At 32.2% G+C, this 14,936-nt stretch overlaps 2 protein-coding genes across 5 annotated transcripts in view; one reads left to right on the plus strand and one right to left on the minus strand.

The window, feature by feature from the left end:
* The window catches only part of dennd3a (DENN/MADD domain containing 3a), a 400,395-nt gene that overhangs the window by 218,839 nt on the left and 166,620 nt on the right, over positions 1-14,936 (plus strand). The window lies entirely within an intron of this gene.
* Positions 346-13,315, minus strand: znrf2a (zinc and ring finger 2a). Of its 4 annotated transcripts, none has more exon segments than NM_001102637.2 (6): positions 346-793; positions 890-966; positions 1,050-1,155; positions 2,992-3,090; positions 11,748-11,869; positions 13,013-13,315. In NM_001102637.2, coding segments are annotated over 5 exon segments (546 nt in total). In that variant the 5' UTR covers positions 13,174-13,315; the 3' UTR covers positions 346-793; positions 890-908.

The raw sequence follows: 14,936 nt of genomic DNA on the forward strand, positions 1-14,936 counted from the left end.
CCGAAATTCCACTTCACAAAAAGTGTGTTGATGCTCATTTCCCAATAATGCTAAAATTATTATAGAGAAAAGAAGTCAACAGTTGCTTTTGTCTATGCCTTGTGAGATTATCACATCTTGAGCTGATGGTGACCAATTTTAGAAAGCAAATGAATGTGGGACATTGAGAACCATCTCAGAAAAAAGGGTGTTAAGACTTCCCTGAATGTTTGAGCTGAGGATGCTCAGGGTTCATTCTGACTCTGCTATGCTGAATAAACATCTTCATTAAGATCAACATCCTTATTTTACAAATTATACAATTTATTATTTACAATGGATAAAGAATTCAAACTTGTCAAAGAATGATGAAGTGGAGAAAATGTTTGTTTATTGTCTTATGTACACAATTTGTAATTAGTTTGTCTATACACAGCAGCACATCATTTGTATGTACATTTATCATTTGTTTTATATACATAACAGATAATAGCCCACATATCTACTCAAAAGGCACGTCTCCTTTATATGTAATTTCACAAATCTAATTTATAGAAGTCAAGTCCTCTTACATTCTGTGGTTACTGATTATGAAACCACTACGTTACTGTACAAGACGTAATAATCCATTGGCCACCATATTTACCAGCTTAATATGTAAACATGGCAGCTGGGTTACTGTTAAACAGCCTTCAGGTCTGATAACAGGAATGTGCAAAGTGTATTTGTGCTTTCATTTAGATTCAGCACAGCAGGTTTCAACTCCATGAGTCGCAGATTTTCAGCTGGTCTTCTTGACTGGAATTATCCCTACCTGAAACATACAAATACAGATTTAGGATTAAAACTGCATATTTAAAAGGTAATATAGTCTATATGAAACCACAGTATGTGTGTGTGAAGCGTTTACCATCTGACCCGTGTGGATGTCAATCAGTGGGATGTTCTGGACACGACCTGTTGACCTCAAACCACTGATCAATACACCTGGAGGAGGAGAAGAGGAGCTCAGTTCACAGACCACAGCGGATATATAGGAGTGTATTCATTATAGTGAAAGTCTCTCAAACCCTTTGTGGTAAACACAGAGACAGGGCAGTCGAGCGATGGTGTCTCCCTCAAGCATATCATCCAGACATATGGAGCACTCGCCAGAGTCCCGGGACAAAACATCATCTAGAGGAGGAAGAACAGCACAGCATCACTATCAGCAGTACACAGATGTAGACACATGAGGGCGCTCTTATACAACTCTACTAATCACTGCAGGACAGAAATGAGCAACTAATCATGCATGAATTACATTAAATGGTTGTTGTTGCTTTAATACTGATAGAACTTACAATAGGAAAGATAAAAATATGGGCTTCTGGTTTTCTTAAAGCCAGAAGGGTTACTGAATTATAAAGGAAACACATGGATGCTCCATCCACAGAACAGTGGAAAGAGATCAAGTCAAGTCGAGCTTTATGTGTGGACATACAGAGGAACGAAATGAGTCTCGCAGGACAATAGTGCTACATAATAAATCATAAATACAAACACAACACTGGACATAAGAGCTATTAAAAAACCTATGCATAACGTACATATAGACCATTTCAATGTGGTCGTGTCACTGCCCCATGAACATTTCCTACATGTTATCACACTATTTCATAACTGTAACAAGAGGAAATTCAATCATATCTTCATGTTAAAATAGCTATCATACAATTATTGATCAATATGTGGACCTTTTTGGATTATCAGAAGCTATGGAAATTAAAAATGTAAAACAGGAGCTACATTAGGACCATTGTTATTGTTTACATCCCTCAAAATGGTCTCTATACTATAAGATATGTCACTATATACATAAGACAGGCCATGCATATACTTTCACATGCGACTGAGCAATGTTGTGCAGGATAGTGTGCAATAGTCTTATTTAAGGTTTAATATAATGCAAAAGAGCTATTAAATGTTTAATATAGTGCAAAAAAAATATTTAAGGTTTAATATTGCGCAAGAGTTAATTAAGGCTGAAGCAAGCAGTGCAACATGATTGTGGTACATCTATAGTAAACATTCATTCACTCATTTTCTTGTCGGCTTAGTCCCTTTATTAATCCGGGGTCGCCACAGCAGAATGAACCGCCAACTTATCAGTCACGTTTTTACACAGTCAATGCCCTTCCAGCCGTAACCCATCTCTGGGAAACACCCACACACACTCAATCACACTCATACACTACAGACAATTTAGCCTACCCAATTCTCCTGTACCGCATGTCTTTGGACTGTGGGGGAAACCGGAGAACCCGGAGGAAACCCACGCAAACTCAGGGAGAACATGCAAACTCCACACAGAAATGCCAACTGACCCAGCTAAAGCTCGAACCAGCGAACTTCTTGCTGTGAGGCGACAGCACTCCTTACTGTGCCACTGAGTCACCTTATAGCAAACATCGCTTTCATTATGGAGTTCTTGTCAGACAGAGTTTAGATTAATTGTCTGGTGCATATAACAGTCCACAGGTGGTTTGTCAAGCCCACTCACCTGTGTGATGCACAATTTGAAATGCAAAATGTTTCCAAGAGACAAGGACTGATTAAGAAAGCATCTATAGGGAAAATGTGCAACCTGGTGCAAGAGTCAGAGAGGTGAGAGGGTGCCTTTTCTACAGGTGGTTTGTTAAGCCCACTCGCCTGTACGACTCATGCTCAGATATTGAACTAAACTGGACTGGAGAGACTAACTAATATCATCAATAGCAAGCATAAGGATTTTGACCATCTTTGGGAACCAAATATGAATATTATGCAAAGCGCGTGTTTAAATTCATTTTTCAATTCATAATTATTTTTTATTACCCATTTATTTATCTTTTATTTAATTTTCTGTTATGCAATTAGAAATTAAACATATAGGCTACATTGTTATTGTACGCCTAGATAATGAGGGAATGGTTCAGTAAAGATATATAGTCATTTGAGATCTCAGGATTGCAGTTCAGGATTTGTTCTTACCGTTATAATGTAGTCTGGGTTTGGAGAAGCACATGAGCAAATGAACGTCTATTTCATCAGAACAGACAAACTTTGAGCAGACGGGACAGTCAAATCCAACTGAAACAAACACAGACACAAATCATGATTAATGCACTGTAAAAAAAATGATAAGACCAGCAAGTCAAGAAAACCATAACTTAATGACTGCCTTTATTTATTGCCACATCAGCAACTTGCGACTTCCATGGCGAAAGAAATATAAATAAAACACATTACATAACAATTGCAGAATTAAAGAAGAGATTATACAATATTTAACTTATAAATTGAAGGAAGCCATGTAATTGTTGACGGTGCACAATATGTGCATGATTTATTTCTACTACACTATGTAGGTCAGCAGAAAGATAACAAGCTTCTTTATTTCCTCAAAGTCATCATCAATTATAAGATTACATGATTATAAAGGCCACTCTGGAAATGCTGTAAGCTGCTGTTTACCGTAATGTGCATTAGGAGGTTATCTGAACACTATATGAATAATATCTGGTATATCAAATCCTCTGCACGTGGTTGTGCTGCACATGGCTGAGCGACTGTAAAGCAGGATTTTTCATTTCAAATAAACTTTATTACGAGGTTGTAAAGTTCTGCATGACTACACTAAAGAAAACTCTGCAGACTTTCAAAGATCTGTTTAAATCAAAGGAAATCAATCATGAAATATCATAAATTCTCATTTAATCTGAATTACTGAAATAACCTCAGTTAAACTGTAAACAATTAGTCAAACATTGAGAAAAAATAGTGTCATTATTTGCTCCCGCTGTATATTAAGTGGTCTTCGTTACAAAAAAAATTACATTCAAATTAATGATTAAGTGATTGTGATATTTTCTAATTGATCTGCTTGTTATTACATCTGTAATTTATTTTTGCACATTTATAAATATACTACTGACCCATCCCTTACCTTAAACCAACCTCAAACCTACCCAAGCCCCCAGAACCACCCCTAACCTTACCCATATCTAACTTCAGGAGCACCAGAAGTGTTGTAGAACACTATATGAACACAATACGTACATTGCACATTTAATTACACAAACGCACTAATGCACTACAGACAATTTACTTCCTCCGATTCACCAACAGAGCTTGTCTTTGGACTGTGGGGGAAACCGGAGCACCCGGAGGAAACCCACGCCAACACGGGGAGAACATGCAAACTCCATACAGAAACGCCAACTGGCCCAACTGGAACTTGAACCAGCGACTTTCTTGCTGTGAGGCAACAGTGCTAGCCACTGAGCTATCGTGCTGCCTTGCTTCAGTTATTCTGAAAGGAAATTCCCCAAACTGAAAGTGCAACTAATAATTTGAGACAATATTCATAAGCGGAAAAGGCTGATATAAATCCATTCACAAACTGAAGTAAATCACTATAACAGATTGAGTATTATTCTGTGTATGAACACACAACGAGAAAAAGAAAAAAAAAAGATAAATCTAGAAGTAAATAAATATAGAAGTAAATGAATTAGTAAGTAAATAAATATATAAAAATAGAAGTACATAAATAAATTAGTAAATAAATAAAAATAGAAGTAAATAAATATAAATGTGGAAAAAAAAAATATAAATAAATATAGTAGTAATAATGAAATATAAAGTATTAAATAATTAAATATATAAATATAGAAGTTGACATAAATAAAATATAGAAGTTAATAAATAAAGTAGTAAACAAATAAAAATAAAAATATATATATATATATATATATATATATATATATATATATATATATATATATATATATATATATATATATATATATATATATATATATATATATATATATATATATATATATATAAATTATGCAACAAAATACAATCCTAAAATTAAGCTGAAAGCATATTAATAATAAATGTATTTCTGGTGTTTACTATTTCTGTGAAAGTACAACAATCAGAGATCTACATAATAAAAGCACTAAAATTCAGGACTTTTCTACTAATATTAAGTAGTCCGTTTTGTTTTCTGCTGTTTGCAAACACTCATGTCAAAGAGAATCAATGCATTTATCAACTACCATGACCGGTCAATCGCCAGCTAGATAAAGTAGGACAGATGTTATTACTGGAACACCAAACACTTCCTAGTTCTGGGTTACACAACACACACAACACAATTCATAAATGTCATTCTATCCTAGTGTCGTCATGACACTAAAGTTTCCAACTTCGATACAATGTCTTGAAAAATATTGATATTTTATACCATTTTTGATAAAATGGGCAATAAAAAAATAATAACTTAAACCATATAATGCTTATACCAAATATGCATCTACACCAGAAATACATTTATAATTATGTTTTCAGCTTGATTTTTGGATTGTATTTTACTGCTTAATTATAGTTGTGTATTTTTTTTTTTACATTGGTGTGTTTTCATACAAAGAATTTAATAAAAAGGGGGAAAAATAACCAAACCATATGTCAACAATATATCTCAAAAAGTTAAAATACCAATAACCAAAAATATAAATAAATAAATGAGTGCAATCTCATCTTATTTTCTGATTAACTCCATTTTTAAATCGTAATATCCTTATTATTATTAATTCTTCATTTTCCAGCTGGTGATAAGAGTGTGCGAGAGCAAAGCCTGTATCTATACTAATCAAAACCAAGACTGCATCATTTTAAATATTTTAGTATCTATTTTTGACAACATCATTCTGTATAGACAAAAAAAAAATCACTATGTATTGATGGACAGGGGCATCCTTTAAAACATGAAAGCATCTCATGACTGATCACAGACACACTAAACACGAGGTCAGTCTTTAAGTCGTGTCTGTGTGTGTTTATGTGTTTGTATCTCAGGAATCCAGGTCTATAGGGAATGTTTGTCTGACAGCTGCTGTGTGGGGTTAAAGGTCAGAGTGAGACACGTGCTGGAGTTATGATGCCGAAGGTTGCTTCAGGATCAGTGCTGTCCAAACACAAGCACTGTCTGCACAGTAAAATAAAATATACATCATGCTGCCTACATTTATTTAGTTGAATCAAATTAACTTGTCTAGTCACCTCAACTTACATCAGTCAAACAGGCTAAAAATAAATCAATTAAACTTTGCATAACTAAAATTTAGTTGACCTTATTAACTCATTAAAATAAGTTTAAGTAACAATAACATTTGTTGTTGTGACTGTCATAATTTTAGTGTGTCTGTGATGGTAGACCTGATATTTGGACATTAAAGTGTTTGAAAAAACTCATTTACTAATACTTAAACTATTTATTTAAAATGAGCTGTAAACTAAAATTCTTACATTTTTTAAGGGGGACAAATTAATTGTTTTATGTTCAATCCAATTAAAATAAAAACTAAAGAGTTAACCTAATTCCTTCATGTTGTGCCAACACACAGATTGTGTGGAACCCTGTTTTTTTTTTAAGTCTAGTCAATTTTGTATTGTAAAAAAAATAAAAGATAATTGTTATAACGTTGGCCTCACAGTTGCGCAGAGGTTAGCACGATCACCTAACAGTAAAAACGTTGCCGGGTTAGTTGGCATTTCTGTGTGTGGAGTTTGCATGTTCTCCCCTTGTTGGTGTGGGTTTCCTCCGGTTTCCCCTACAATCCAACACATGCGCTATAGGGGTACTGAATAAACTAAATTGGCCGTATAGCATAAGTGTGTGCGAATGAGTGTGTATGGGTGTTTCCCAGCACTGGGTTCCGGTAACCTTTAATCAGGGTACTCCCGGGATCCTCCAAACGATATTCAAGGCTTTTTAAGACCTTTTCAATAGCATTTCAAATGAAATTCAATGCCAACTTTATACCTATTCAGAGAGAAGTATGAGGGGGAAAATGTCAAATCTGTCTAAATTTTGATCCCTAGAAAATAATGATGTACACGTGGGCTACTTGAATTAAATAAAACATTTTATTTCAATTATCAGTTATACTTAATACATACAGTACGCAACAGCATGGTCGTCCACCCAGTAGCGAACGAAGGTCCAACATGACTACAAACCCGTTGGCCTTTTTGACCGGGTCAGTCAGTTCTTTAGTTATAAGGGTATACATCATCGCTAGCTAAAAAGATTTCCGGCACCATCAGCAGTAGGCGTCGCGATCATTTCCTGGCACAGGCTTGACCCAAACTTAATATGGATTCCTTGGAATAATCAGACAATTTCCCATTTTAGACAACAAACTAGGCTATAGCGACTATCTTGTTCTGTCCCTCACTTGCCTAGTAATCATAGTGACGGATGCGCACGCTTTCGCTCTTTCTGCTATGATGTGGAAGGCGAGGAGCACTTAACATTACGCTGCATTAATTTTTAACAATAACAGTTAATTTTGTTACAATATGAACTTAATAGGAAAGGCAAAAATAAATGAATAAAATAAGACCTTTTTAAAATCCAAGACTTTGTATACACAATTCAAGGCTATTAAGGCCTTAATTTGATGTTATCAAATTGAAGACTTTTTCAAAGCTTTTAAAGAAACAAGCGGGTACTCTGTTTAAGCATCAAATATTACTATTGAAGTGAAACTGTGACTCTGAAATGGCTGGCAGCAATGGTTGATCATGTAAACAATGACTGGTTATTAATAGGCATGAGGCGATGTTCCTCAATTCAAAATTTAGAGACAAGTCTAAAACTCAAACAGTGATCTTCTTTAGGTTTTTAAGTTAGTTATTAACAACAAATACATTTAATTTCCGGCATCATTAAGCACAAAATGTATGTTTAAGCACAAGCTAAATGAAAAACAGCAATGCCTGCTGCTTAAGCTCAGTCAAAACCAGGCACAAGAAAAAAGGTTAGCTTGATTACTGATAATCTGAGGGAATATATTGACAATAATAACACAAGTCAAACTCAGGCCAGCTTAATTATGGTCAATATTTAATAATATAAATATGGTGCTTTTGTAGGCAGGCCAGCTCACTCCAAATATATTCCCTAAAATGCACACAATATGGGACTCAGGAATTGCACAATTTTATAACCATTAATCACAGAGGGTCAAATATTAGGTTGATTCAATCACACAGATGCAGTTCAGCTTCTGCACAGTTTGTTTAGGTTCAGTCACGTCGCTATTGTCCAAATTTTCTGTCACTTGTTCAGTTTTAAAACACTGTCCAGTCTCTGAAATGCTGCACTATTGACTAAAATCAACAGATACTGAAACTAGAAATGCATTGCATCTGGAGCAAACACATGACACACAAACACACATCTTGCACTTTGACCTTCAAACTCCAATTTAACGCAATCATGTGGAGAACATCCATGCGGTCTCTCAGAGAAACACACATTCATCAGTTGATTTACATAAGCACAAAACAAACTGTGGCACTGCCTATTCAACAATATCTCATTAGTTGGCAAATGAACAAGGTTTGAATTTGAAAACACTTTCAAATATTTTCATTAGATTGTTTCCCCATTGTTTTACATCTTGAGCAGGCAACTGGAAAAGAAGCTACAGTTCCTATTAGAATTATTAAACAAAATATATTGGTATAGAAATACCAGCATGACATCAGTATATGCAACACAAAACAAAAACCTCCATTTATTTAATTGCTGTTACGCTTCATGTGTTGGATTCCATTAATTTTAAAAAACTTCTTTATTTATATTTTGTCAACAGAAGTTGTGTTTCAATAACATTACATCATGAAGTTTAATCAATGTTGGGCAAAATAGGTCAAGTATTTTTCCCTAATGCATGCGCTCTCAATTCCAATAATTGCATTATTTTACCAATATATTTAGCTATATTTTGTGGACAGAAGGCAATAATGAATTTTGAGGATAACTTACAAACGGTTATGCAATTCTTCAAATAAACATACAAAATAATTAAAAAAAACCTGTGTGTGCTGTTGGGGATATTTTCATCCACTTTGTGGGGATTTGGAGTCTTAATTTGGACAAAACTTTCTCTGTTTCTGCAAATGGAACGATTTTTGGTGGAAAAAAAACACGTTGAAATTTTCCAAAAACTCAATACACTGTGCAAATTGACTACCCTTTGATTATGTTGGTGGCTGTTTCTGCCCCATTGACTTCCATTATAATCACATTATTTGATTGCAAAAGCTATGAACACCATCTAATCATGTGTTCTTGTTTGTTGTTGGGTTTTCCCTGTTGGGAAAAGGGACAATTTGACATTTTTACTGTTGATCATCAGTTGCAGTGCATAAAAAAAAAGCTATATGAAGTATAGTGTCAGGGTTTCTGCAGGTTTCATCAAGTCAAATTTAAGACCCTTTTAAGACAATTTTTTTCTAATGGCCTGGCATTATCATGAGAAATCGTGTATTTGTTTTTAGTTTTTTCTGATTATTGAATTTAATTTGGGGAATTTGCTGTAAAAATGTCTTACAGCTGTTGTGAATTGTATCTCTTTGCAATAAAACAAAATAATAAATAATAAACTTTTATTGGTTGTATTGAGATGTATTGTTGGTTATTGGATGAATGCCAGCCCAATTGAGTAGCTTTACTTATATAAAAGCAAAATTGAGACCTGTTCAAAATTACAAGACCTATAACACAATATTTCAGTGAATTTAAGACTAATTTTTCGAAATTAAAGACATTAAGACTTTTTAAGTCCCAGCGAGTAAGAGAAATTTGCATACTTATCTTGACTGAGAAAATCTAAATAAGCATCTCAGCTTGCAGAACAGAAAACACAGTAAGTATATTTCTGCACACACACTATAATCTGCAGTTTTACTCCACAGAACTCCATAAAAAAGCCAGACACTTGTTTGCACAGGCCTATCTAAAGGGGTTAATGCTGCCAACTGATGATCAACAACATAAATGACACATTTGACCTCTTCCCAACAGGAAAAACCACCAACAACCAGGAATGCATGATTATAAGCTGTCATGGCTTTGAAATAAAAAAGTGATTATAAATGGAAGCCAATGGGGCAAAAACAGCCCCCAACATAATTAAAGTGTAGTCAATTTAAACAATACACAAGAGTTAAGAGAGACTGTAACTCAAATGTTGTTAAATACAATATTAGGTCAAATAATTAAAAGCAATGCTGCATATGAATGACACGCGTTTGTTTCTGATCTGTCTTTGAATGCCAATTCCTATCAATCTGACCTAGTATTAAATGATTTAATAGCAAGAGCATCTTGAATAATCAACCTTTCACCAAACAAAATTAATGTTTGATGTTTTATTGCCACTCAAAGTTCACAGAAACACAACGCTGCATTGTGACCTTGAAGAACGCAGGTAGTGTACATGAATGGAAAGGCATTTGTTCATTGTCAAAATATCAGCTGAATTGGTGTTCACCCACATAAACACACCAGCAATGTTCAAGTTCTCTTACTTTTGGATCGAGAATTCTCTGTTTATATAGTTACTATAATAAATCCACAACAAAACAGCAGCCAGTTCTGCTCTAGATCACAAACACACACGATAATCATAATTATAAAACCAGTTAAAGCTATAACACAGTCAGCCATGTGCGGTTTTACAAGACTACCTGTAGGAAAAGTCTCTATACTAACTATTATCAAGCTATAAATTTGACCTTATTATGATAAACTCCATTAATAATCATATAATATCAATATAAACTGAATATATAATACAATGTACACATATTTGGGATTATAAAATTGTAATAAGGAATTGAATAATACACATAAATATAATGCTGACGTTATTGACCATATCATAAGCATATGAATCTCTTTAATACATTTCATATTATGAACTATATGGAGGGCTAAGCTGATTTATTGGCTAATAAGTCACATTATATAATAATACATACATAATTGAACATGTTCTGGCTCTTTATAGGCATGTTGTTCATCATTTTACAATAGTAGGAGTTAAAACATAACTCATGATGTAAAAATTAACTGTAAAGCATGTTACACCCCATTCACACGGGTCTTCAGCGTCAACGCTTGACTGAAGGCGTGTCTGAAGCGATCGTCATAAAAGCATCAGCCAATGAAATTCCGTCAGCATTAGGCCACAGTCTAGCTGGTGTATTTGTATACAGCAATCTGATTGGCTGACACTTCAGTCGGCGCTTGAAAAGTTGAGCTAGTCCCAACTTCTGCAGTTCGGCAACGCCTGACGTCACCCATTAAAAGTGAATGGGAAGCGTTGACGCTGACGCCCCGCGTGAATGGAGAGTTTTATAATGTTTAAGAACTCAGAATCAAATATTGCAACTATTAAAATGGAGATAATGATGTAGTTAGTCAAAGTAGTAAATAAATAACTAATTAATAAATAACTAATGCATTTTTTAAATAAACATTAACCCAAGTTTTGTAACAAATGCATCCGTTTCTGTCTGCTTATATTAGTAAAAGCATTAACTAATGGTAATCTTACTGCAAAGTGTAGATTTACATTTATGACATTTTTTGTAACTACAGTTGTTAAAGGAACACTTGTTTTTGCAGAGGATACTCATTTTCATAATAATACAGCCTATTATAGCACAACAATATTGCAAGAAGATATTGATGATGTTGGTTTTATATTCAGACTATCACCTTAATACAATTTAATAAATGTATTATTTGCTAGTTCTGAATAGTGAAATCATATTGGCAGCTAATGACTATTAACGTATAACATTATTAGTAGACAATTTAATAGCGCTGATGTTGTTTTTATCTGACAACAATAGTCAAATAATACTTTTCTGACCGCCCAGTAGGTGAGGGGTGAGCTGTGCAGGCAAGGAGCCGATCAGGAGTGTCCTCTGGCCGTCGGTCTCGTCTCTCCGGCCGCCTGTGGAGATGAAGGCGCTCTGGATGAATGAAGCCGGACTGTGTGATGAAATTGGGATTGAGTTGGGTTTATGTTCACACATTCAGACTTTCTCCTTATTAATATAATATCAGAAAAGTATTATTTGCAAATTTTAAATAGTGAAATCATATTAGTGATCAACGACTATCAAAAGTACAACACTGTTCACAGTCCATTAAATAGTGGGAATATTGTTTTGAAGTCATACTTGCATGTGATTTTTACACAGAATATTCAAAGTTATTGAGAAAAAGTTCAAATTACAAATAAAAAAAAATATTAGTTGTAAACATGACTAAAATATCAAATATGAGTGGAACACAGGGAAATAAATAAATAAACGAAAGACAACAAAATTGAATAAAAAACAATAATATAAAATATATTAAAAAAGGGAAAAATAAAATACAATAAGCAAATTTTAAAAATTACAATAATAAAAGTAGAATACATTAAAACTAAATAAATAAATTAATAAAATAAAAATAAAATAAATAAAAAAGCAAAATAAAACATTGTAAATAAAACAAAGCGAAATTAAATAACAATAGAATACATTAAAATATAGTAAATTAACAAAAATAAAATAAGCATTAATAAAATAAAAGCAAAATTTTTTATTACATACAAATTAAATTAAGCAAAATAAACTTTACATTAAAATAAAATTACAACAATAGAGAAAATGAAAATAAAATTACAATAAAATAAAAAAATGCAATAAAGCAAAATAAAACTACAACAAAATAAAAGCAAAATCCAATAAAAAGCTTAATAAAAATAATAGTGAATGACTATCAAAAAAATACAACAACAAAGTAGAAAAAGCAAAATACAATAAAGCAAACAGTAAAATAAATAAAAGTACAAATAAAATATAGCAAAATAATATTAATAACAACCAAATAACTAAAAAAAACAATATAATAAAATAGAGCAAAATGCAATAAAGCAAAATATAAGATAAATGAAACAAAATAAATAATAAAAAATTACTTAAGTACAATATTGTTCATAGTCTAATAAATAAGGTTAGTGCTATTGTTGTTCATCCTCGCATGCAATTTTAGACTGAATATTCAAAGTACCATGGTAAACAATATAGGCAGCATGCCACAAGTTGTCACTGAACAAATGGGTGATTATAAAACCAACTTTACCTCAACTGTGATGAATACTGGACCCGTTCACCGATCTGACCCGTCGAACCGCCCGAATAATAGCGCAACACCGCGGCTCGCCCATTCCCGCGGGACACATCCGATCCGGAGAAAGACCTGACCCGAACACCTGCCGAAGGGCTGCTCTGTTTTGGACCCATTCTCTGCAAAAACAGCCCTAGAAGTGGACTAAAAGCGTCTAAATATCGCGTATCTAAAACCGATAAATAAAGAAAACAACTTCTCGCACCTCCTGCACCTGAAGTGCGAGTGACAGCGACAGAGCGCTCCTGACAACAAACTGAAACAGACGCCAAATGTCAGGTGGTTTAATAATGATTCTTCTTCGTGTGTTGTTTTTGTCTGTTGACGAACTTGTGAAGCCTTAGCGCCACCTGCTGGATCTTTTCACAGTCTATGAGGTACTCAAGTCAGAAATTCACCATTCAGTAGCCTGTTTTCTAGTTTTTACCCAAAGTTATATTTGCATTATTAAATATTGGGTGATAAAAAACTCCTTTTAATTATATTTTTAAAAGCATATGTCATGTTATTACTATATTTCTGCTCACTTTATACATTATATAATCTGCTAAGGTCTCCATGTTTGCAAAAAAGCATAAAAATATTATTAGTAATAATAATAATAATAATAATATTAATAATAATATAAAATAATAATAATAATACAACTATAACAATAATAATAATAATAATAATAATAATAATAATAATAATAATAATAATAATAATAATAACGATAACAATAATAATTATACAATAATATAATAATAATAATAATAATAATAATAGTATAATAATAAAATACTAATAATAATATTAATAATAATAACTATTATTATTATTCATATTATTTATAAAATAAAAATATTAAAATAAACATTTAAGGTAAACATATTAGTGAGAAAATATTACAAAAATACATTAAAAAAAGATTCATAATACAATAAAAATTTTAAGATTTTAGTAAGTATTACTACTACTACTGCTACTACTACTACTACTACTACTACTACTACTACTAATAATAATAATAATAATAATAATAATGAGAATATTTCCCAGTGATGGGTTGCACCTAGAAGGGCATCCGCTGTGTAAAACATATGCTGGATAAGTTGGCAGTTCATTCCGCTGTGGTGACCAATGATTAATAAAGAGGCTTATTATTATGTTATTATAAATTAATGTTTTATGCATTTATTTTATTTATAAATGATAAATAAAAATAATAATACTAATGTTATTTGTAAAATAAAAATATAAAAATAAACGTTTTTGGTAAACACAAATTAGTAAGAAAATATTAACAAAATATTATCAAATAAGATTTAAAGTACAATAAACATTTTACGATGTTAGGAAATATTATTGAAATTTTAATAACAAAATTAATATTTATTAACATCTTAAATATTTATAATAATAGAAATAATAATAGTAATAATAATAATAATTATAATGTTATGTAAGCACAAATTATTACAAAATATTAATAACTAAGATTCATAGTACAATAAACATTTTAGATGTAAGTATTAATAATAATAATAATAATAATAATAATAATAATAATAATAATAATAATAATGGTCATAATAATCTACAAAAATATAAAATTGAATATTTATACAAATAACTACACTGTCTTTCTCATATACAGTATAGCTATGAAATGAAGGATAAATGCAGAAAACACTCATGAGGTTAAAATTTAATTGTTGAATTTGAGGTTACAGTACATGCTGACCCAAACAAGTTTTACTCATTTAACTCTAAATGACTCTAGACAACAGGCTGATCAATATTCATCTAAAATCATAACAATAATTCTGATTACCACGTTTTAAACAATCGTCTTAAAAATTAAATGATTAGTTATAAACGTGAATAAAATATCAAA

Source organism: Danio rerio, chromosome 19 (assembly GCF_052040795.2).
Source record: "Danio rerio strain M-AB ecotype USA chromosome 19, GRCz13ab, whole genome shotgun sequence".
Taxonomy (NCBI): domain Eukaryota; kingdom Metazoa; phylum Chordata; class Actinopteri; order Cypriniformes; family Danionidae; genus Danio; species Danio rerio.

What these genes read in the sequence shown, in the direction of transcription:
- znrf2a (XM_087293803.2), bottom strand. Translation starts at nt 13,173, where the DNA reads ATGGGTCCAAAACAGAGCAGCCCTTCGGCAGGTGTTCGGGTCAGGTCT. An exon ending in CAGTATTCATCACAGTTGAG is followed by an intron (nt 11,870 to 13,012) that starts GTAAAGTTGGTT and finishes TTCATCACACAG; the next exon opens with TCCGGCTTCATTCATCCAGA. An exon ending in CTCTGTGTTTACCACAAAGG is followed by an intron (nt 967 to 1,049) that starts GTTTGAGAGACT and finishes CTCCTCCTCCAG; the next exon opens with GTGTATTGATCAGTGGTTTG.